This window comes from Catharus ustulatus, chromosome 2 (assembly GCF_009819885.2).
Source record: "Catharus ustulatus isolate bCatUst1 chromosome 2, bCatUst1.pri.v2, whole genome shotgun sequence".
In the NCBI taxonomy this organism is placed as follows: Eukaryota; Metazoa; Chordata; class Aves; order Passeriformes; family Turdidae; genus Catharus; species Catharus ustulatus.
This window is the reverse complement of record NC_046222.1, coordinates 25670328-25692329: the sequence shown is the minus strand read 5'-3', so window position 1 is coordinate 25692329 and position 22002 is coordinate 25670328. Positions and strand designations below refer to the sequence as shown.

At 47.0% G+C, this 22002-nt stretch overlaps 2 protein-coding genes across 7 annotated transcripts in view; both read right to left on the bottom strand.

Moving 5' to 3' along the window:
* Nucleotides 1-22002, bottom strand: part of LOC116992994 (beta-1,4-galactosyltransferase 3-like) — a 30582-nt gene that overhangs the window by 5598 nt on the left and 2982 nt on the right. For 2 of the 4 annotated variants that reach the window (XM_033053195.2, XM_033053196.1), the window contains exons 1-2: nt 11795-13642; nt 1247-1482 (exon numbers count right to left, since the gene is read on the bottom strand). In XM_033053195.2, the coding sequence (XP_032909086.1) occupies nt 1247-1482; nt 11795-12032 (474 nt within the window). In that variant the 5' untranslated portion in view covers nt 12033-13642. Of the gene's footprint in view, nt 1-1246; nt 1483-9419; nt 9556-11794; nt 13643-22002 lie in introns of those variants that run through there. The other 2 variants (XM_033053197.2, XM_033053198.2) reach the window with 2 other exon arrangements.
* The window catches only part of LOC116992993 (galactosylgalactosylxylosylprotein 3-beta-glucuronosyltransferase 1-like), a 55366-nt gene continuing 34824 nt past the window's right edge, over nt 1461-22002 (bottom strand). For 2 of the 3 annotated variants that reach the window (XM_033053194.2, XM_033053193.1), the window contains exon 6: nt 15152-21042. The gene's annotated coding sequence lies outside the window, so the exon portion shown is untranslated. Of the gene's footprint in view, nt 1483-15151; nt 21043-22002 lie in introns of those variants that run through there. The other variant, XM_033053192.2, reaches the window with a different exon arrangement.

Here is a 22002-nt window from a genome sequence, read left to right as displayed (position 1 = left end):
TGGTCAAACAAAAAAGCCTCTTTGCCCTCCCAATAAACTATTGGTTTTAATTGATGACTCAAAAACTTGCTTCCTTGCCACTCATCTTTTGCAACAACAGTCCATGTCAGGTACAAAAGGCTGTCTGACCTGTACAGACTGCTCCGCAGGAGGGCCAAGCCACATGTTTGTATTTGATACAGACTAAAAATATCCAGCTTCACTTCAGCATTAAGTCTCCAGGTTTTGCTCAGTAGTCACACTGACAAGCTGCAGACAAGCCACATGCAAATCTCAAAAAGAGGAAAACACAAGTTATCACCGTCCTGGGTTACAAAAGGAAAGTGCTAATGTGGGGTGTAACCAAACTCTGTATTCTACTTTCCTTTACGTCATTTTTGGACAAACTCTTAATGATGGGTCGATCAGCTCGTAGCAGCCACCCAGTGTGCAGCCACCCCTCAGGCTGGTTGTTAAATCACATAAGGAAAAAAAGACGCAGTCCTGCCGAGGCAGGATAATGTTCTTTTTCTTCTCACCAGCGACTCAGCTGTGGTAACGCCCTCTGGTGAAGCAGCAGTCCCACCCATCCTGAAGGGTCTCTGCTAAAGTGCCATCATGAACTCAATGGCACCAGCAGAACAACCGGCAGCAACAACCAACAAGGACTCTAAAAATGTGCTGTCCCTCGTAGGACTACATCACTCCGTTGTGAAACTCCTTGCCTTCGGACACCACCACTGCTTGAGGGACCCAGAGGAGGACCAGATCTACAGGATCACTGTTTTTGACACTGCAACCATCACTTAATCAGACTGTGACCACCATCCTGACCAACAGGAGGACAGGACTGTTACTCTGACTTTGTCACTTTAAGCCAGTGTTTCTGTATTAATACATTTATTGTAATCTTTCTATGAAGCTGTAATTTCAACCTGAAATCTTTCTCAAGGTAATTGTGTGGGGGTTAATTTCTCCCTCTGGTTTGCTTTCAAACCAGCACAACCACTTAGTGACAAATTTATACACCCAGGAAAAAAAAAACACAACAGAACTGATTAACAGCAGAATCTTGATCTTGATCTTGAGAAGTGATATGGTATTTCAATCTTTAGCAGGCATGGAGATGGGACAGCATATCTGACCTCCTCTGAGCCCATGCATAAAATAGTATTTCCACATCAGAAGAGTCACATTTCTTGTTCAGAACCCAACCCTTTAGTCGTGCAGCCAAGCTTCCCAGCAGGCACATTTGACTTGGATTTACCTGCTGAATCAGGTAGATAGTGTAACTGAGCTGCTGGCGCTGCAGGAAAGGATGGATATAGTAGAGAAGATGATGAAGGTACTTCTCCTGGTTCCTGTAGACCACAAGGATGGCAGATTTGTAGCGAGCAAAGCAGTGAGGTGGCTTGTAGTGGCCACCAGACTGAACAAAAGGATTTCTTTCCATGATCATCCTTTCACTAGGGAGCACCCTGAAGGTGATGGTTAATGGACCAACTGTATGGAGAGACAGAAAAAAGTACAAGTGAAATCAGTGATGTTTCTCCACCTTTTTTCAGACCTACTAGATCAGCTACCCATGTTTGCTCCTTCAGACAGTAGCCCCACCAGAGATGAGTTAACAACATCTATGCAGATGTGGCTCCTTGATGAATTTCACTGCTGCCTGCTGGCCACCTCTCCTTGCTCCACACCGAGTGGTGCCCAGCTCAGCACCAGGACACACTGCCTGCCAGGCATTCTGAGTCCTGGCATGGCCAGCAAGTCCCACTGGGCTGCTGCACACCTGCTTCTCCCTGGCACTGGCTACCTACTACAGTCTTGTGTTGCTTAGATTAGATCCTTGAATAAATGTATTCACTGAAAGAAATAACGCTGAAAATTATTCAAGATGAACAGACACATCTGCTTTTGCTACCCATTTAGAAAATTTCTCTAAGCCTCTTTCAAAAGATGTGCAAGTGGCTATTCAGCAGGTCAGGGGAGGAACAGTTTAAAGCCTGGATGAATATGACTGCTTTAGGAAATGTCAGCTCTAATTTAAAAGCATTTCAAGTTCAATTTGATGTTATAATCACATGCCACAATGGCTGAATTTACCATATTATTTCATTTGATACACTGTGATAAGCAGGCAGTAGTTCAAAATGTTGGGAGAAACAGATGACAGAAGTGAGTAAGAAGAAAGATGTTACATTTTCAGGAACAGGCACAGGATAGCAAAAGAAACTATAGATGATTGTTCCTCTACTCAGCATTTCATTTTTAAATACAAAATATACTGGCTATGTTCAAGTTTTTTTCCTAATTTAAAAAAAAATCTGCATTTTTACATGAATTCTTCCATTCTTCAGATGGAAAAATACTGATCAGTCATTAGTGAAAAAGAATCTATATAAACTGTCAATACCCATTTTAACACAAATCATATTGTTACAATATGAATAAACAAATTCCACAATTATCTAAATGCCTGTCCTCCTCGGTAGTGACAAAAGCTTCCAGAAGTAGCAGAAGACTTGTATTTATACACAAATCAGTGTGTCTTAATGGTTTCCTACAACTATGAACTTTTAAGAAAATAAAACACAGATGCAGAGCAAGATTAACATCCAATGCTTAAATGAACTAGGGAAGAACTTTTGCCCAAATCATAATTAGAAGCTGGTAATTTCAAATGATAGTTCTATCCAAACATTCTTTGCAGGCTGTGCTACCAAAGGCAAAATGGTTTTTTGCAGCAGAAGTCTGTAAGGCAAGTCTGGTGGTGGTGTTCTGGTTTGTTTTTTTTCAATAGCTATAAACAAGATTTTCTTTTTTTTCCAAGCTGATAATTAACGCTATGGCTGCTTTCAGTATCTTGTAAGTCAGATTCCCCCTCAAACCACTGAAATAAATTATTCTCTTAAAAACATTCTGATAATGAAGCCTGAGAGAGGGCAAATATTTAGACCTAGTGTTTAGAAGCTTTCATTTGAGCAGAAGAAAGTACAGGTGTGTTTTAAGACTAAATAAGTGAATCCAGAATATGTTTCTTCTAATCCATCTTACATTCAAGTCTCTGCTACAATTCTAACAAAAACAAAGAAAAGAATTGAGCTTGCCCACACCCATATCCTGTTTAACTGACACAGAAGGAAGCAACATCCCTCCACTGGTTGTGGGCAGTTTGGCTTTTTCTAAGTTTGGTGGCTTGGTTTTGGGTTGGTTGCAGGTTTTAGAGCAGTAACAAGACTTAAGGACTAAATTTGCCATAAAATCCAAAGTGTCCATTTTGAACCAGGGAACATTTTGCTCTGAGGAAGTTTGCTACTATGAGGTACACCTCACATTTCTGATGGGAAAACCTATATTTGATAAGTGTCTCCTTTCCTACTTCAAGGAACACACAAATGGCATTTCCTGAAGGTCAATAAGAAGAGCCACTGATCCCATTTCTAACATTGGCAAAAAGTCTGGTCTGAATCCCACTGCACGGGTTTTGTTAATTGGTTTCTGTTTGTTAGTTTGTTTTCAAAAAGAAAGCATGACTTTTGCTTGTCAGCAAGATTTTGCAATAGCTGACTCTTAAATATCACTTTCCAGTCCTTCCCCAACTATTTAAAATACAGAAGAATTTGATTTTCACTGTATTACCTGCAGCAGGAAGGCCATATATTTGTACCCAAAACAGAAGGGTGATTCTTCAGAGAATCATTCTGTGGGCTATGAACCTAGGTCACATTTACAGTGAAGATTTCATTATGTTATTTCCTATTCCTGTGCATGCAGTTTCCCTTTCCACTTTTAAGACCCCCACATTTCAGTCCAGCAACCTGTAGCACATGTTGCTCTTTAGATTTCTGGACTCACTAATTATCAGATCTTTCAAACTAAAGCACCATTAACCACTGATTTGATGACAAATGAAGCTTTGCTAAAGAAGTATTATATATTATATTCATACTATATTTCAACTATAAATCATTGCTCTATGGAAAATACAAGAAAGGGAATTAATACCTTTTATTCTCCCACAAAGGCAGGGTTTTGTTTTCTATAAAACAATTGGGACTCTGTGTTGCAGAGTAAGATTCTGCAGCAATAATCCTTAAATTCCAGAAAAAATACAGTCTTAATTTGAACATGAGGGTATGAGTAAGATAATGTGAATAGCTTCACTCCTGCTCTCTCATTCCATAGCGTATCATTACCAAGCATACCATTCACGAGTGTAACATTTGCATTTTCCAGGTTTTTCAAGATATCGTGCTCCCCCATGCCATGCTGGCTCCATACTGCAAACAAATCAGCTCAGAAACTCAATCTAGAATATACCAAGGAAAGGAAAAAAACAAAACAGTGTGACTTACAGTAATTTCACGACTATAAAGCGCACCCTTTTGACTAAAATTTTGGTCCGAACCCGGAAGTGCGCCTTATAGTCTGGTGCGCCTTATATAATGTACAAAGTTGCGAAATTTGTCAACACGGAAGTGTGAGCCATGAGCCGAGCCGCGAGGTGGGGGCGGCACCATGGGAGCACCGAGCTGCGAGGAGGGGCGGGAGAGCGTGGCTGCAGCCGGTAGGAGCCATGCAGGGTGGGCGGGACCGGGCAGCCCCTGGCCAGCAGGAGCCATGCAGGGTGTGCGGGACCAGGCAGCCCCCGGCCAGCAGGAGCTGTGCAGGGTGGGTGGGACCAGGTGGCCACAGGCAGCCCCCGGCAAGCAGAAGCCGCACAGGGTGGGCAGGACTGAGCAGCCCCCAGCCAGCAGGAGCCGTGCGGGGAGGGAGGGAGTGGGCGGCCCCGAGCCACCCTGAGCCACAGGTGGCCCCGAGCCGCCCTGTACCGCCATAAGCCGTGGTGGCCCTGAGCTGCCTTGAACCGCAGCAACCCCGAGGTATGAGCTGTGGCCACCCTGAGCCGCGGCAGCTGTGAGCCACGGCCACCCCGAGCTCTGCCTCGCCAACCAGGGGCAAGTGGGAGTGCCGGGGCCCGCGCATGGGGAGGGCGCTCAGGGCTGCGTTTAAAGGCTACACCAATCTGTGAAAAATGTTTGCAAATTGAGCACCTGCCAGTAAACTCCACGATCGCAGGATTCCATTACTAATGAGTTACTTTGTTGCACGCGGCACAGATCTTTGCTGCAAAAAAAAGTGCGCCTTATGGTCCGGTGCACCTTATATAATGTACAAAGTTGTGAAATTTGCTGACTCCTGGAAGTGTGCCTTATGGTCGTGAAATTACTGTATATTCCCAAAACCTCTGGCTGCCCTACACTCCTTGGCTACAAGCTACATTCTGGCTCTCATGTCTCCCTGCCGTCCAACTAACAAAACGCTAATGCAATCTAATACAATTAAATCCCAAATGAAAATAGAGTAGTTGCAGGCTAGACCAAAGAGGGATAAATAAAACTGCCAAAGCACAGCCTTGGAAAAGGAGGAAAAAAACCATCATACACATATTAGGAAGCACAGCATCCCTGCTGAGGCAAGGTACACAATCAATACCCTGAAGTGTCCAAGCAATTTTTCCATGGTCTGGTTCCTAAGATGTTTCTGTGCCTGTACCATCACACAGAGAGTGTTTAATGAATATGAAACTTCAGCGTATAGACTTAGGTCTCCAGGTCCCGGGTTGTGCTGTCAACTGGCGCCAATGACAGCACACTCCCTTCTTGCTTCAATTTCTAGGCAACATATTTGTCTGTCAGGGGATCTATTGACTTTGACGGTAACTCCAGGACTTCTGAACTCCTCGCTATATATTTAGTTTGCAGCTGTAATGACCAAGTCTAATCACAATAATCAGAACTTACACAAGATGAACAAAGAGGAACAGTAGCATAGGTGAATGCTGCACTCAGATACTGCAGCACCACACACTACATTAACAGAGTCATATTTATGTACAGTAATTTCACGATTACAAGCCACACCGATTATAAGCCGCGCTTCCACGGTGTCGGCAACATTTCGTTTTTCCTCCATATACAAGTCGCACCAGATTGTAAGCCGCGAGGATCTGTGTGCAATTTTTACAAAGTGGCCAATTAGTAACAGAATCATGGGAATGCAGGGTTTACTGGCTCGGGGCCGTGAGGGCTCGGCCCGGCCCCCCCGCCACCGCCGCAGAGCTGCCCCGGCCCAGCTCGGCTCCCGCCTCCCCCGCCGGGGAACGGCCCCAGCCCAGCTCGGCTCCGGCCTCCCCCACTGTGGAGCTGACCTGGCCCGGCTCGGCTCCCTCTCCCCCGCCGGAGAGCTGCACCGGCCTGGCACGGCTCCCTCCTCCCCCACCACCCCCTCCCCCACCACGGAGCTGCCCCAGCCCGGCATGGCTCCCCCCTCCCCTGCTGCGGAGCTGGCCCAGCCTGGCTTGGCCCTGCCGACACAGAGCTGTCCTGGGCCAGCACGGTTCCCTGTTCCCCCACCGGCCTCGGCTCCGCTCCCCCACAGCCGCCAGGGGCGGCCCTGGCCCTGCTCGGGGCCGCGCAGGCTCGGCTCCGCTCGAGGCTGCTGCATGCTCACATTTCCAGTTGGCAAATTTCTGAACTTTTTTTCATATATTAGCCGCTCCAGAATACAAGCTGCATTTCTGGGTACGGAGCAAAACTTTAGTCAAAATGGTGCGGCTTATGATTGTGAAATTACTGTAATTCTACCAGTGCTTGGGGGAAAAAAATTAAAAATCAGACCAATAGCTTTCATTTAAACATCAGTTTCTAATAATAGAATACAAGGCTGCTACAATGGCACCTGAAAATAAATCTCAGCATTTAGCACTGCTACCTTTTTATTTGTCTTTCAATCCAAGAGAAGAAATGCTGGCAGCATTAGAAAATGTAGCAGGAGCTATTCAATACAACAGATGGTCCTGCTCATGAAAAGGTTATGACAGATGGGAGTGAAAAGCAGTAACTACTATATGAAGGGCTCAGAACAAATCCTTTCATAGCATGAGCAAATTATAAACAGCAGAGTTACAGACAGAACTTTCAGCTATTAAAGTCCTCAAGGGCCAAACCAACTTGTTCAGCACATACCATTCATGAAGGAAGGTACCCCTTTAGACCAAAACAGGAATAATAATATAAAGCCAAGTCTTCCAGCACTAAACTTCTTCATCATGAACTGAAACAAGACATCTTCCATGCAATGTGAGAAAGTCAGATTTTGAATTTAAAAGCTACTTAGTTATGTTTAACAAAGTATAGCCCTGGCATATAAGCACTTCACTTTTTCTAAAAACATAGGAGGAAGAAGCAGGCAACAGGTTATTTGTTTAGAAACTTTAACCTTTGAGGAAAGGTGAGTAATTTATTCACAATATTAATGAAGGCATTGAATACCTGCAATGCTTTTCAAGCCATTGGTCACAAAATGTTCAGTGGACACCACTAGGTGTTTAAAAAGTACCACTAGTCAGCAGGAGTTTAGTTCCTCTAAGGCAGAGATGATTAGCAATTATACTTTAATTCTTACTTCACAGCCCTGGAAGGACCAAGTTGCTGCAAATTCAGGAGACAGGAAATAGATGATCTGCAAGCTGATTTACATTAAAACAGTTATCCAAATGATCTACTACATACATAAATGGAAAAAGTGCTGCACTTCATAAAAGCCCCAATGCAGAAACCATTTAAGGTATTTGGCATCCTTCCAGGCACTTTAACACGCTTTAGAGTGAGCACAGTGACTTATTATCAGCTCTGAACTGCAGGCTGAGTCCTCAAGAATTTATTTGAAATCTCATTTAATAGAGTTTATGAAATGAATATTAAAAGGCATTGCTCTCTCCAATATAATGCTTCCAAGAAACATCAGTTTCATGGAAGATGATGGAAACAACTATTCAAGGCATTTATAAAGTATTTAAATCTCAATTCACATCTATCCATCAAGTACAAAACAAAGGACAACTCCCTCACAAAACAGCAAGCTTCTCAGTTAAGAAAAAAGCAAAACACCCAGAAGAGGCTGGCATGCAGTGATAGACGTAATAATTTACTTCCTATATTTACAGAGAAATATCAGAGTAAAAGCTAAGTTGTAGCAGAGACCTAATTTTTCCTAAGCTGAATTTGTACCAGTGCTCCAAATTACTTGTATTTCACTTCAACAATGGTTCATATGCCCAACTCAGTATTTTCATACAGCAAAGCTTACACAATGACTTTGTGTCACGGTTGGCTTTTTTTTTTTCTCCCAGACAGCTTACTGTTTGCTTCTGTCTATGACTAACATTATGTTTCCATTTTAGCTCTGAAGTACTGCCTGCAGGACATCCCCTGTTCTCAGCTCTCAGTGAAGGGCAGAAGTTCTTGATTTCCCAGCTTTAAGAGCACAAATTAGTGTAATTTTACTTTGCATCTGCCTCCTCCATGTACATCACTACTTTTACTTATCTGATGGTTTGCAGGCAAGCTGCAGAATTGTTTGGTTCTTTTTTTTGACACTAAAGCTGTCTCATTTCACTCTTTAGGACAGAGAATTTTTATCAGTAGTGGAAACAAATTAGGCGCAGTCACGTTTCTGCTGAGCTTTTTCAAATAAAACAATTCAGCCTGAAACAAGGACTTGTAGCTTCCCGGAATTAATAGTCTGCAGTGCACTGAGGCCATGACACCTGGCACCTGAGCAAAAAGGCTCCATGCTACCAGGATTTCAGGATTTACTAGAGACATTTCTGAGGGAAATTCTGAAACGCATGCCCAAAGCTATCCTACAATTTCATCATACATACTGTGTGTATTTAATTTAATTGTGAGCAACAGGGGAAGGAAGAAAACATCTCAAATGAACAAGCATCATTACAAAGATTCAGACTGAGCAGGCTCATCCAAAGGGTCCCAGCAGAGTTCTCCAGTCTTATATTAGATGCTTGACACAAGAGCACTAGCTTCCCACAGAACTTCCACGTGAACCAAGGTCAACCATTTGCTCCTAATGAGTTCCATATGCAGTGATCAGCTTTCCTACAAAAGCAGGGCCACTACTGAGCAGAAGTCCAAGGCTAGGTGTATACAACATTTAGACATGCAGAAACCTGTGCAGTATAGAAAAACCTCACAAGAATAACTTACTACACAGTAGTCTACGAAGATGATACAAACCAGCTACAGCAGCGCATGCTGATGGAACTTAATCCATTCATGGCCAGCTGAGTCAAAGGGATTCACTATTGCCTGAGCACCACCACTTTACTAGCAACACACCTGCTTTTTAGGTTTGACTTCGTACTGTAATATATGTTGTTATAATTCGTGTTTATATAATATAAGGAGGTTGTATGAAATAAAATAAAATAAAAAGGAACCACTGCCGCCAGCACCCAGAGCCATAGACAAAGGCCTTAATTAGCATATCAACAAACCTAGCTCAATGATCCTGAAACCACTCGACAACCTAACAGGAAAAGATCATCGATAAAGAACATATCAAGTACCACATACCAGACAGCCAGGAGGTTCCTGGGAGTTCCCCCATATCAATGCTAGTTCCCGTAAATCCAATCACCTCCACCAGGAAAAATTGCATTCCAAAGCTTCGGTTCCCGTAAGCGAGAGACAGCACTCCCAAGGGAAATTACACCTCAATACAGAGCAGACACAGCCCTCATCAGGATTCATCGACGCGCAGGAAGGACCTTTTGTCCAGGGCAGCACCAGAAAAGGGATTTACAGTAATTTCACGAATACAAGCCGCAGCAATTTGACACAAATTTTGGTGGAAACCCGGAAGTGCGGCTAATAGTCGGGGGCGGCTAATATGTGAATAATTTTCTGACATTTACAACCCCAGACATGCCAGCCAGGGCGCCGAGCCAAGCACTTGCCAGTAAAAGCCGGCATTCCGTGATTGTTACGGTGTTACTGTGTTGCCCTGGCTCCCTGCAGGCAGCACGGGGGGCGGGGAGAGAGGCGGGAGAGCTCCTTCTTCCCTCCTCTGCCGCAGCCCAGGGGAGGACGGGTGGGGGGGCGCGCCACCATTGCCGCAGTTCGGGGAGGACGGGGGGGGGCGCCGCCATTGCCGCGGCTCGGGGAGGACGGGAGGGGGGCTGTGCCGTCACTGCCGCGGCCCGGGGAGGACGGGGGGGGGGGGGGGGCGCGCCGCCATTGCCGTGGCTCGGGGAGCCAACGGGGGCCCTGCACCGCCATTGCCGCGGCCCGGGGAGGACGGGGGGGGGGCTGTGCCGTCATTGCCGCGGCCCGGGGAGGACGGGGGGGGGGGGGGGGGCGCGCCGCCATTGCCGTGGCTCGGGGAGCCAACGGGGGCCCTGCACCGCCATTGCCGCGGCTCGGGGAGCCGATGGGGGCCCTGCGCCGCCATTGCCGCGGCCAGGGGAGGACGGGGGGGGGGGGGGGGGGGCGCCGCCATTGCCGCGGCCCGGGGAGGGGGGGGGAAGTGCGCGCCGCCATTGCCGCGGCTCAGGGAGGAGGCGGGGTGCTTTGTCCGCGCCCGCTGCCGGCGCCACGGGCGCAGGAAAGCTCCGTCCCCGCCCGCCGCCGCTGCCGTAGGAGCGGGGGAAGCTCCGTCCCTGCCTGCCACCGCAGGGCAGCGCCGACCCAGGGTGACCAAGCCCAGTGGCAGCGGCGGGTGGCCCCGAGCCCAGTGGCAGCGGCGGCCGGCCCTGAGCGGCAGCACTGGGCTGGGCCACCTGGCCCCGTCAGCAGCCCTTAGCGGGCCGAGCCTGCACAGCCTTAGCTCAGCCAGTAAACCCCGCCCTCCCGTGGTTCTGTTACTAATTGCACGCGGGTCCTCGCTGCGAACGACAGAGCGGCTTATATTCGGGTGCGGCTTATTTATGGACAAAACCGAAATATTTGCCAACACCCAGAGATGCGGCGTATACTCAGTGCGGCTTGTATTCGTGAATTTACTGTAATCTAAATATGAGAATCTGCAGCAGAAACAAAGGAAACTCTCGCCTCAGGCCAGAAAAACTGTATAAAGCTGGACTCTCCGAGATGGCAGGGTGTGAACACGGGGGGTGGGGATCTGATGCGGTAGAGGTCAGATCAGCGTGTGTGTCCACAGTGCCGACCCCAGGCTCGGCGCTGTCGTGTTTTCGCTTGTGGCTTCCCAGGACCGTATTTTCGGTCGTAAAAATAAAAGTTGCTGTTTTGCTATTTAAATTCGGCTCGATTCGGTTATTATCTATAACAGTACTGATTTAAAATTTCTCAACTGTTTTAGTAGTCCAAAGCTGGATGAATGCTGCTTCTAAAATCAGCTCTGGTGTGGTCCTACTGTGAATATAAATTAACCTGCGACCAGACTTTCAAGTCTAACAGAGAAGTTTCTAAGCCTACAGGATGTGTAACAATCATAGACTAAAAGATGAAGAGCAAGGTGCCAAGCTACATCCTCACACAACCTCCCTAAGCTGATTTAAAGTCAATTTAATCAATTTATATTGAACTACAAGCTTGATATAAGGCTAAGACAAAGAACCCAGGAGTTATGGTCAAAGTCAGAGGTCAGTATTATGCAATTTCTGAATCACTGGGCTATTTTACACAGGACTGCCAAGGAAAAAAAAAGCATTACTAACTTGATATTATCACCATGCACTGTTTTCACTCTTGCTCTAAAATCTTGACATCTATGTAAACAAACTCTTAATATTGGGAATTTGCAGGTTAGTAAAATACTTTTCCTCACATGAGCAATAAAAATAACACGAGAAAATTTAGCCATTCTAAGTACATCAGCACACCAGTTTCAAATTTTGACGAAGATACAACCTACATTTATGACACGTTCAGGGTTATGAAAGAGGTTCTTTCAAATCACTTTTCCAAGGTATTTGAAGGTTAATACCTACCCAGGACTGGGGACTGCGCTGAGCAGTACTGCATCGTGTCCTCATCGGGAACTCGGGTGAACAAGCTGAGGTTTGTGTACACATCATGGGGCTTCGAGTAATCCGCCACCCGAGGCGACTCTAAAAACCCGCGAAACACATTCGAAGGTCCACCTCGGTAGAGGATCAGGACAAATATTGCTTGGAAGACAAATACAAACAGCAGGAAACAATGACTTTCCATGCGAGAGACGAACATAGTTTTTAGCCCATGCTCCAGGATCAGGGCGGTGAGGAGATGAATTGCCTTCCATGGGCTGTCGTTCCACGTTCTGGGCTACATCGCCTTGCAGACCTTCTCCTTCTCCTCCTCCTCTCCCTCCTTCTCCTCCAACTTTCTGAAGCGGCAGAGTGCTCCCCTAGCTAGGCTTCGTCAGGACGCCGAAAGCCAGACGTCCCCTTCCCGGTGCGAGATGTGCCAGGCAGCCTGGAGGAGGGAACGAGCTGTCCAAAACCACCCCCGCTCAGAGCTCCGGGGAAGCGGCACGGGCTCGCTGTAGCAGAGACGCAACACCCGCCCTCCCCTGCCTGACTTCCGGCGAGACTACAGCTCCCAGAATGCAGGGCGGGGCAGGGCGGACCTCGGCCGGGCCGTGCTGCCGCGCGGCATGCTGGGAGATGTAGTTCTTTCTCCCCTTCCCTCAGCGGCCGCCGCTGTGGGCGAGGTGCAAGAAAGATGGGGCGGCTGCTGTACTGCGTCCCGTGTTGTCTCCTCGGTCAACAGCCGACTGCTGTCTCCACTTTAAATTGATTAGTAAACTGGTCAGGGAGAGATGAATGGAAATGTAGACATTGCAATGGACTGCCCAGGGAGGTGGTGGAGTTTCCATCCTTGGAGGTGTGTAAGGAAAGACTGGATGTGGCACTCAGTGCCATGGGCTACTTTTCATGGTAGTATTCGGTCATAGGTTGGACTCGATAATCTCAGAGGACTTTTCCAAACTGATGGATTATGTGATTCTATGGAATGGATACACCTCAGCCAGTGCCAAAGGGACCACAGCAGCCTGGCCACTGAGAGGCCTCCTGCCACAGCCATGCTGCCCTGAAAAATTTCAGCTTTTATGCCCTTCTCTTCTCTGGCTGATTTTGTAAAGAAATGGGGCTTAGATTTTGCTGTCACTCACTGCCTGCTCTCATGTGCCCCCTTTTGCTTAAATGCAATTAGCATTTTACAGATACTAATGAAATAGAGAAATTGAGAATTAAGAATCAAGCATCAAGAAATGCTTTGACTAAAAAGGGGACTGAGAAAACTGTATTGTTTGCTATAATTTAAGGTGCTTACAAGAACAGGAGGAGAGCAAGGCTACAAGGTTGGGTCAAGGGCTGGAATGTTCAAACAGGATGCAAGGACAAAGACACCACAGGATAAGGGGGTCCTCAGACTCCTGAGACCAGGAAAACTGATATCAAACTCCGGAACATGAACGAAGGACTAAAAAGAGAGCATAGGCAAGGAGGCAAGGTGAAAAGTTCAAACTGAGAGGAAAACTATTTACTTCATCCTAAAGACCCCCAGACGTCTGCCAGAGCAACCTAAAAGGAGCAATGCGCAGTCGAAAAGAGGCGTGAAAGTGATTTCCATATGAAGCGGGGAGAGGCAATAAACATGTATTAGGTGAATTGTGTATTCCTAGTTTGTAGAGAATAAAAGGAGAGGCGCAGGTCACCAAAGGTGTGCATGTTTTTGGAGGAGCTATCCCCCATGCACCTCAGCACTGAATAAATCCATACCTACAGTAATTTCACGAATACAAGCCGCAGCAATTTGACACAAATTTTGGTGGAAACCCGGAAGTGCGGCTAATAGTCGGGGGCGGCTAATATATTAATAATTTTCTGACATTTACAACCCCAGATGTGCCAGCCAGAGTGCCGAGCCAAGCACCGGCCAGTAAAAGCCGGCATTTCGCAATTGTTACAGTGTTACCGTGTCGCCCTGGCTCCCTGCAGGCAGCACGGGGGGCGGGGAGAGAGGCGGGAGAGCTCTCTTCTTCCCTCCTCTGCCGCAGCCCAGGGGAGGAGGGGGGGGGGCGCCGCCATTGCCGCGGCCCGGGGAGGAGAGGTGGGGGGGGGGGGCGGGGGGCGCCGCCGTTGCCGCGGCTCCGGGGAACCGACGGGGGGGGGGGGGCGCCGCCATTGCCGCGGCCCGGGGAGCCAACGGGGGGGGGGGGGGGGCGTCGCCATTGCCGCGGCTCCGGGAGCCGACGGGAGCCCTGCGCAGCCATTGCCGCGGCCCGGGGAGGGGGGGGGAAGTGCGCGCCGCCATTGCCGCGGCTCGGGTAGGAGGCGGGGTGCTTTGTCCGCGCCCGCCGCCGGCGCCACGGGCGCGGGAAAGCTCCGTCCCCGCCCGCCGCCGCTGCCGTAGGAGCGGGGGAAGCTCCGTCCCTGCCTGCCACCACAGGGCAGCGCCGACCCGGGGTGACCGAGCCCAGTGGCAGCGGCGGCCGGCCCCGAGCGGCAGCACCGGGCTGGGCCACCTGGCGCCGTCAGCGGCCCCTAGCGGGCCGAGCCTGCACAGCCTTAGCTCAGCCAGTAAACCCCGCCCTCCCGCGGTTCTGTTACTAATTGCACGCGGGTCCTCACTGCGAACGACAGAGCAACTTATATTCGTGTGCGGCTTATCTATGGACAAAAATCGAAATATTTGCCAACACCCAGAGATGCGGCGTATACTCAGTGCGGCTTGTATTCGTGAATTTACTGTACTCTTAAAACTTATTTTGTGGGTTAAAGAATGCTTTTCTGTGCTTCACTAAATTCCTACATGGCTTCAAAGAAGAGCTGGCATTTGCCGTGTTTGCACTGGGGAGAGAGTTAAGAGGAAATCTGTACCTGTGAGGGGGAGCGGGCTCCCTGACCTCAACATCCTGCTCCAAGGCATAGCCCCTGCCAGGCAGCCAGCCCATGTGTGCTGGCCCAGACTAGGCACAGCACTGAGCAGGCTGCCCAGACGGACTGTGAGTCTCTTTCCCTGGAAATATTAAAAAGCTGTCTGGACGCATTTCTGAGGAATATGTTTTAGGGGACCCTGCTTGAGCAGGAGGGTTGGACCAGATGATCACCGGTGATCCCTTCCAGTCTTATCTGTGAAGTGATTCATGAAGCGTGTGTTGCTGTTTGCCTTCCTAATGGGATGGCATGGGAAGAAAATAGCAGGAGAGAGTGATATCACTTTTATGAGGAGTTGGACATACTGTTGCTTCAGAGTTGGACTAAGATGTATGGGACGCATCTATGGGAAACTTGATCTCAGTCATTTTCCTGTGCAGAACAAACCATTATTCAAATAAAGTGGATTGCTTAAGGCCTGGATGCAAATTGTCATCATTTCACATTTAATTTTGACTTAATTGGGTTTTTAAATAAAAAAATATAGAGGATAATTTTTCCCCCGGGCAGTCTTGCTTTACTGAAATCCATGCAATGCTTCTGCCACAAAGGTTGCTTTATTTGTACACCACAACGACATTCTCCTTGGGCCATTCCCTCTACAATCACAGTAAACCCACCCTGCTTGCCTTCACCTCCATAAAACCAAGAAACTGTTTTGCTGATAGCTCCATCAAGTACAATGCCAAGGACAGGAAAGAATTAATCTCTGCATCAGCTGTGAAACAAAGAAAGGAATCAAGATTTTCATGGTATGACCTGGGGCTGCAGAGGGCCATTGTTTCAGGGCCAGCAGTGCTTTATGTTTCTCTTGCAATCCCTCCTTGGGTCATAGTAGGAAACCTCAATGTAGAAAAAAATTTGGACAAAGCATGTCTGCCTCCCTCTGTCTTGGAGAAGGGAGCAGCTGGACCTATTAGAATTGCCCCACATCAGTGGCTCTGCTATCTTCCCTGCAGTCAGGGCTTAGTTGTAAAAATTGCCACACTGTGCCAGTTCTTGGCAGAAGCAGGTCAGATGGAAACAGCCTACTCCTGTATTTTCACCTGTGTGTATATTTGTTCTCCAGACTGGAAAACTAAATACAACTAGGCAGATCAGCTGTCTGCAGAGGTGCCAGCCAGCACGTGTTTCTGTGCAGGCTCGGAGAGCTGCATCTCGAGGAGTGTCTCCCTCAGAAACCTTCCAAACCAACTACAGTTCCTCTCTTTCCCCATCAGCACTGAAATGAGTGGATCATAAACCCAACCATGAACCTTTTCCTCACCAGCAAGCAAGCAAGCTGGGACCGGAGAGCAAAGTACAGGTCAGAACTTCCTGGTGCCAGCAGGTCTGAGCCTTTTCAAGGTCACAGTGCTCCTGTTTTAAACAGAGCTGGGGAAACTAGGTTGTGTTTTGAATTAAAAATTAATTGGATTGCTTAAATGCAAAAAAAAAAAAAAAAGTAACGGTCTCCACTGGAGTGTGGAAGGGAGGTGGCAGGCATTTTAGCAACCTTTGCACAGAGATTTATTGAGGGCAGTGATGGAGGAAAACAATGTGAGACTGGATCTGTAAGAACCAGGCACTGGGCTGGCATTACATCACAGTCAAAGGTCTGCCTTTCTCATTTTCACACAGCTTCCTGGGAAATTAAATTGAATGCATACAAAAAACCCCCACAAAACAACCAAACCCAAAAATCCAACCAAACCACACACCGTCTTCAAACACAGCTTGAAATTAAGTTTATGCAAGTGCCTCTGGATTGTCCCAAGGGAGGAAGTTTTTCCTCCCTCCAAATGCAGTTTCACCTCCAATCAGGCCTTAACATGATGAGAGACTGAGAGAAGTGCCTCACTCTCTTTAGTAAGATTCATTCTTGCTTGATCATTTTCTCTCCCATTCTCCTCCATGCCCTGTCTCCTGGGGGTTGCACTAAATCTCTGTTAAAAGTGCAGCAAAGTGACTTTGGGAAGCTCTGCATTGCAAAGGCAGGACCTGAGTAGGGGAGGAACAGATGGTGTAACAGAGTGATTGATACCAGGCTGTATGCTTATACAGTGCTGGTCAATGTGCATCATCCAGTGCCCTCTCAGTCCCCAGGGTTTCCTTTAAGGCAAGAGGAAGGTAACATTACTCCTTCTAAAGGTGGATGCTTTTAGCCAAGCAGAGTTGTCTCTTATTTTTGGGGAGTGAGGTGGTTTTAAATCATGACACTGTGTTTTCTAGTGAGGTGGATGTTTCAAATACTTTGGACCAGCAGTTCTTTCTCAGCCTTTTGCAGGATCTTGGCTTGTAAACTTCACATTGTTCTTCTAGCAACCCTTTGTGAATGTGTTTTTATCACACAGATATGAATTTGGCTTGTTCTCTGGTATACTAAATTTTCAGCAAGGCTTCCTCAGAAGAATTTTAAAACTGCTTCCATGTTTCTGAGAGGTGGATACCCTGCTGTTAAAAAACTCGGAGAGCTGATGTCATATAACTTGGACCAGTGACAGAGTAAATTATTGAGTGCTTTAGAAACAGGACCTGGATATCCAAGCTTCTCCCAGGTTTGTGGAATAGCTGACAGTGGGTTCCTGTCAGACTGACATTTCACTAATACAGCTTGCAGCACCCTTCCTCTTGGGATAGAAAACTGACTGCCTGGCCTATATTTTTACCACCACTCACTTCTGAGTCATGGTAAGAGCCTTTACAGAGCAATCTCAGTAGGGATGGGCACCATACCCAAAATGACTGCTAGAGATCATGAGAGACCATGGAGACTAGGTGATATTCTCCTGTCTCCTATTTCCTTTATCTCCATAATGCAGACACTGGTCTCAGGGACCTGAAATGTTTTTGCTTGACTTTCTCTTGTAACATTTAGGTCAGAGGAAGAGTAACCTTGAAATGAGAACACCTAAAATAGATACGTTTCCCATTATAGATTCCACTGTGTTTTCCTGGAAAAGGAGTAAGCACTTAGGCTGCAGACAAGACAATGCAATATCATACTATTCACATCATATTTAATAATGCTCTAGTACCATTCAATATAAATAAATAACCCTTAAAAAGTACTTTCTCAACATTCTATTTTGTTCACCAATAGTATTTTCTGTAACAGGAAATGTTAGTAATATTTGTTGGTTGGTGAGCTGGATGAATCTCACAGAACATGAATATCAGGTGCTAATATGCTAGTAAAAACCAGGCACTGGGATGCCTTCTCTTGTTTAAATACTTCAGGCTTGATCTGCGGCTTCCCTTCCTACTGCACTCACTTCCCCTGAAGCCTGTAACCCTCACAGCTGCTTCTGTCCTGGGCTCTCCCACCCTGCTGTGCTGGTGAACAACCATCTTAACTTGTGATGCCTGTTACTTAACCACCCTTAGCTGATGCACCTCGGCCAGCAGCAGCCCTTGCTGTCCTCAGGCTGCTCTACAGGAAAAAGAGTATTTGTGCTGAACAGGTCCGTCTGTCTGCTAGTGTGGAATATCAGCTGTGTACATTCATGCTGTCCATACAAGGTCTCAGTTCTGCACAATGTAGTGACTGACAGAACTTCTTGATTCACAGAAGGTTTGCTCCACAGGGCCAGGCTGAGGCAAGAATGGCGATGGTGCAATAGGGCTAGTCTTGAGAGCTAACTCTGACCAAGACTGAACTGACAGCATAGTACAGACAGAAAGAGTAACTTTTCTTTCTTGTAAGGATGTAGACAGAACAACTCTCTAAAAACATATGTGTAGTGGGATCTGTTGCAATGGGAACAGATCCTTGCTACAAACACTCACTGGCAGTGCCTAAACCCTATGTAGGACCTGTGTGAGATTAAAGGCCAGAGAATTAATCAACACATCTCCTCCTGTTCATATGGGCAGAAACTTTGCCCATCTCAGAGGAGAAAATGGAGGATCATAAATCAACTCCTTTATTCCTTTGCTCCTGCTCATTCATTGTAACCACAAAGAAGGGGACTTAATCTTGAGTTAATGCTGGGTAGAAGCACTGAGCCCACCTGCCTGGTGGTAGGATGGGCTGGCAAAGCCCACTGGAGTGCAAGCCCTGCTACCTTCTGCAGAGGGCAGGATGGAAAGCTCAGACAAATGCAGAGTGAAAAGAATTCTGTGATTGCTGGACTTCCTTCATGCTATCTGGTGCCAGTAAGCTCTGTAAGGACCTTTCTACAGTCCAGAGAATACATTGCTTTCTCAACCCATTCAGTATTTTCTTCATACTGAGAGAGCTGGCAGGGTGGCCTTGTACTGCTGGTATGTTCATCCAGACAGACCCTGGCCTTAGCCTCACTAAATGCAGTCTCTGTTTTCTAGTTGTTGCCTGTTCTTTGATTTCTCCCGTGTCTCTCTCTGAAAGGAGGCCTCTCATCCCCTTTGCTCCTCCCATACTTTGGCCCCATGCTACAGCAGGATGCACTGTATGCTCCTTCTCTATTGAGGGAATATGGACCAACTCCCTCTCTCAGATACCCTTCAAAGAGCCCCCTCCATGGACACTTCCTGAGATCCTATGGGGTCTGTCTGCTGAGGCAATCGTTTGCTCACTGTGATTGCTTGGGAGCCAGAAACTTAGTGCCACCCACATTTGTTACATAAAAGAACTGTAATTTCCTTTGCTGTATTGCCCCCCTTGCTGTGTTGCTGATTATTTTGCCAGTTGAAGACACCATTGTAAGGAAACCCCAGGGAGCACAGAACATATCAGTGAACACCAAGCTCTACTGTTCTGAGGCAAGAGGGAAAAAATTCTTTCTTCATGAATATCTCATATGACCTAAACTAAAACCCCAAACTAAACAAGGAATAGGCCGAGAAGATTTCTAGTATAAATAAATCAACAAATAAATAAGTTTCCTGCTAGCCCTGAATTTCTTGGGCAAGGGATGATTCAGTTGCTTATAACTTTCTCCCAGCTGTGAAATCCTTGATGTGTTTTGAACGCCTTAAGCCTTGTTTCTCATGGCCTGAGTGAAGAAGGTTTTAAAGATCCGCTCAGAGGGGTTTCTGGGTCATTCAAGGAATCTTCCTGGATAAGTCACAGTGACACCACTCCTCACACACACATATGGTACCAACACTTGTGCTTTTAATCCAGTTCATCCTTTCTTCGTTTCTCATTTGCACCTCCTGTTTTTAAGGGCTGCGTCCCAGCTGGCTGTCTTCCAGTTTTTTTGAGGGAAAGGGAAACTCTTCCACATGACACTGACTCCTCTCTCTTCACAGCACCACACACTCCTTTCAAAGATCAGCTGGAAAACCTTGCCACATTTGTTATTTCAGTTGTCATGTATGTGCTCAAGATAGGTTTCCTAATGATGTCTCCACATTCCTTGATGTTCTCACAGCAGATGACTGCAGGATGAGGGTTCCTCTTCTCTGAGCACTTCTCACCCACCTCCGTCTCAGAGAGTTGTCTTCCTCTCTGGAGGTCTAGGAAGCAAGTCCATGCACATGATTCGAGGCTCCTGAAGCACCTGATGGTGCTGCAGCAGGCTTCCAGGCCTTGAACACGTTCAAGTCCATCCATATTTGTCCCTACTTTCTGCTCTCTCCAACAAGACATGGAGGCATGGCTTCTGAGGTACAGTACCTGCTGTGTCTCCCAAGCAGGAGAGGAACTTCATCCAGAGGGGTCTGTGCCTGGGGATCTCAAATGGCATTTTCCAAAACAACCTTAAGTGGGGACAGTAGAAGATCTGAGCTGAGGGATGGGCACTAGATCCCTTCTGACCTCCCAAACCCCAAATGAGGTTCGTCAGCACAGCTTCCTCTCCAGGCTGAAGGCTGATCTGTGTACATATCGAAGTGCATCCCTCCGAGGGAGAGACTCTCATGCCAGCTTTGCTTCAAAGCTGTTTTGAGAGCACACCAGCCTCAGGCCAACAAGTCCATGTTTGTGCTTTAGTGACAACTCCTGTCTTTGAGCTACTACTGTTCACAGTTGCTGTACTGAAGCTCAGGTTTCACAATATGCCAGGAGAGACCTTTGGAGGCACCTGCACACATCCTGAATTTCAGCCTCTGTGCTGGCACAGCAGACAATGAAGATCATGTCTAGTAAATTTTAACAAATGGTTAAAAGTCCAGGGCCCAGTGGGGAAGGGAAGCACTCCTCTCCTAGGTGGGGAGGATCTCAGAGCACCACCTCAGCTCTGTCCCTCCTTATTACCACCTCTTTGGGCAAGGGAGCTGTTTGGCGTGGTGACATTTGGGGGTGTTTATCATCCTCCAGCAGTGGAGCAGAGTGCTGGGCAGGACAGGCAGGGTGCACAGTTACTATATGGCTGCTGATGAACTTCAGGAACAATCACAGCCCTCTGCCTCTGTCAAAACAAACACAAGGTGAGGTAAGAAGGTGTAAATACAGCATCCAGTGTAACAGAGCTCTCCCCCTGGCATGGGCAAATACCTTGCAACTGTCAGTGAACATGTTCCTCAACAACACTGTGCATGGCTTTGGGCTGGGATATAGCTGAAGAGCTGCTTGTTTTAGCTGCACTAGAGTCTTAGCTGGGAAATTTTATTTATGAATTAGAGAAAGTTTCTGACAGATTTTTTTTTTGTCTGCACTTAAAGTCATTATTTTAAGTTTTTGGATAATTTTTTAAATAGTAGAAGAATGAGATCTGAGGATTTCTATTCAGTCTGTCTGGAAGCTGTTGAAATGCAGATGAACCTTCTCTGTTTCCAAATTTCACAATAGCAGAAGTCCTATGCTAACCTAAGCATGCTCTTTTTTGGAGGCCTGTAAATAGAAGTTAGCAATAAGAATAGGTAGTTTTTATAACACAAGTCTTCTGTGATAGTTTTCAGGACTTTAACAAAGAAAAATATGAGGTCAAATTAATCTCCATCTTCTGTTCGCAGAAGGCAAAGCCTGTGTTTTGAGGGTGTTTCAATACAGTTGGCAGGCATGTATGCTGTGATAGTTTTTGGTTGCTCTGTGGCAAGCAGCCATGCAAGCAGTCCAATTAGAGATTAGGAGTACCAAATCCCACACCAAGCAACCTCTGCCTGACTCACATCTGCAGGATTTAAAGGGAAGGAGGGCTCTGGGAGGTTTTGGACTTAACTGGCTTGATCTGATCCTCAAGGAGGACTAATTGGCAGGAGGGAAAGATGGAAATATTCTTCCTATTGTGTCTAAGAACAGAAGAGTCTCAGGGGAGCAATTTTGCCTCTTTTTTGTTCTCAGTACTGGCTTATCTAGATCAGGTCTATCAAGGTTCTGAAGCTCAGCAGCCTTGATAGTAAGGACCTCCAATACACTGCAGCCTTCAGCA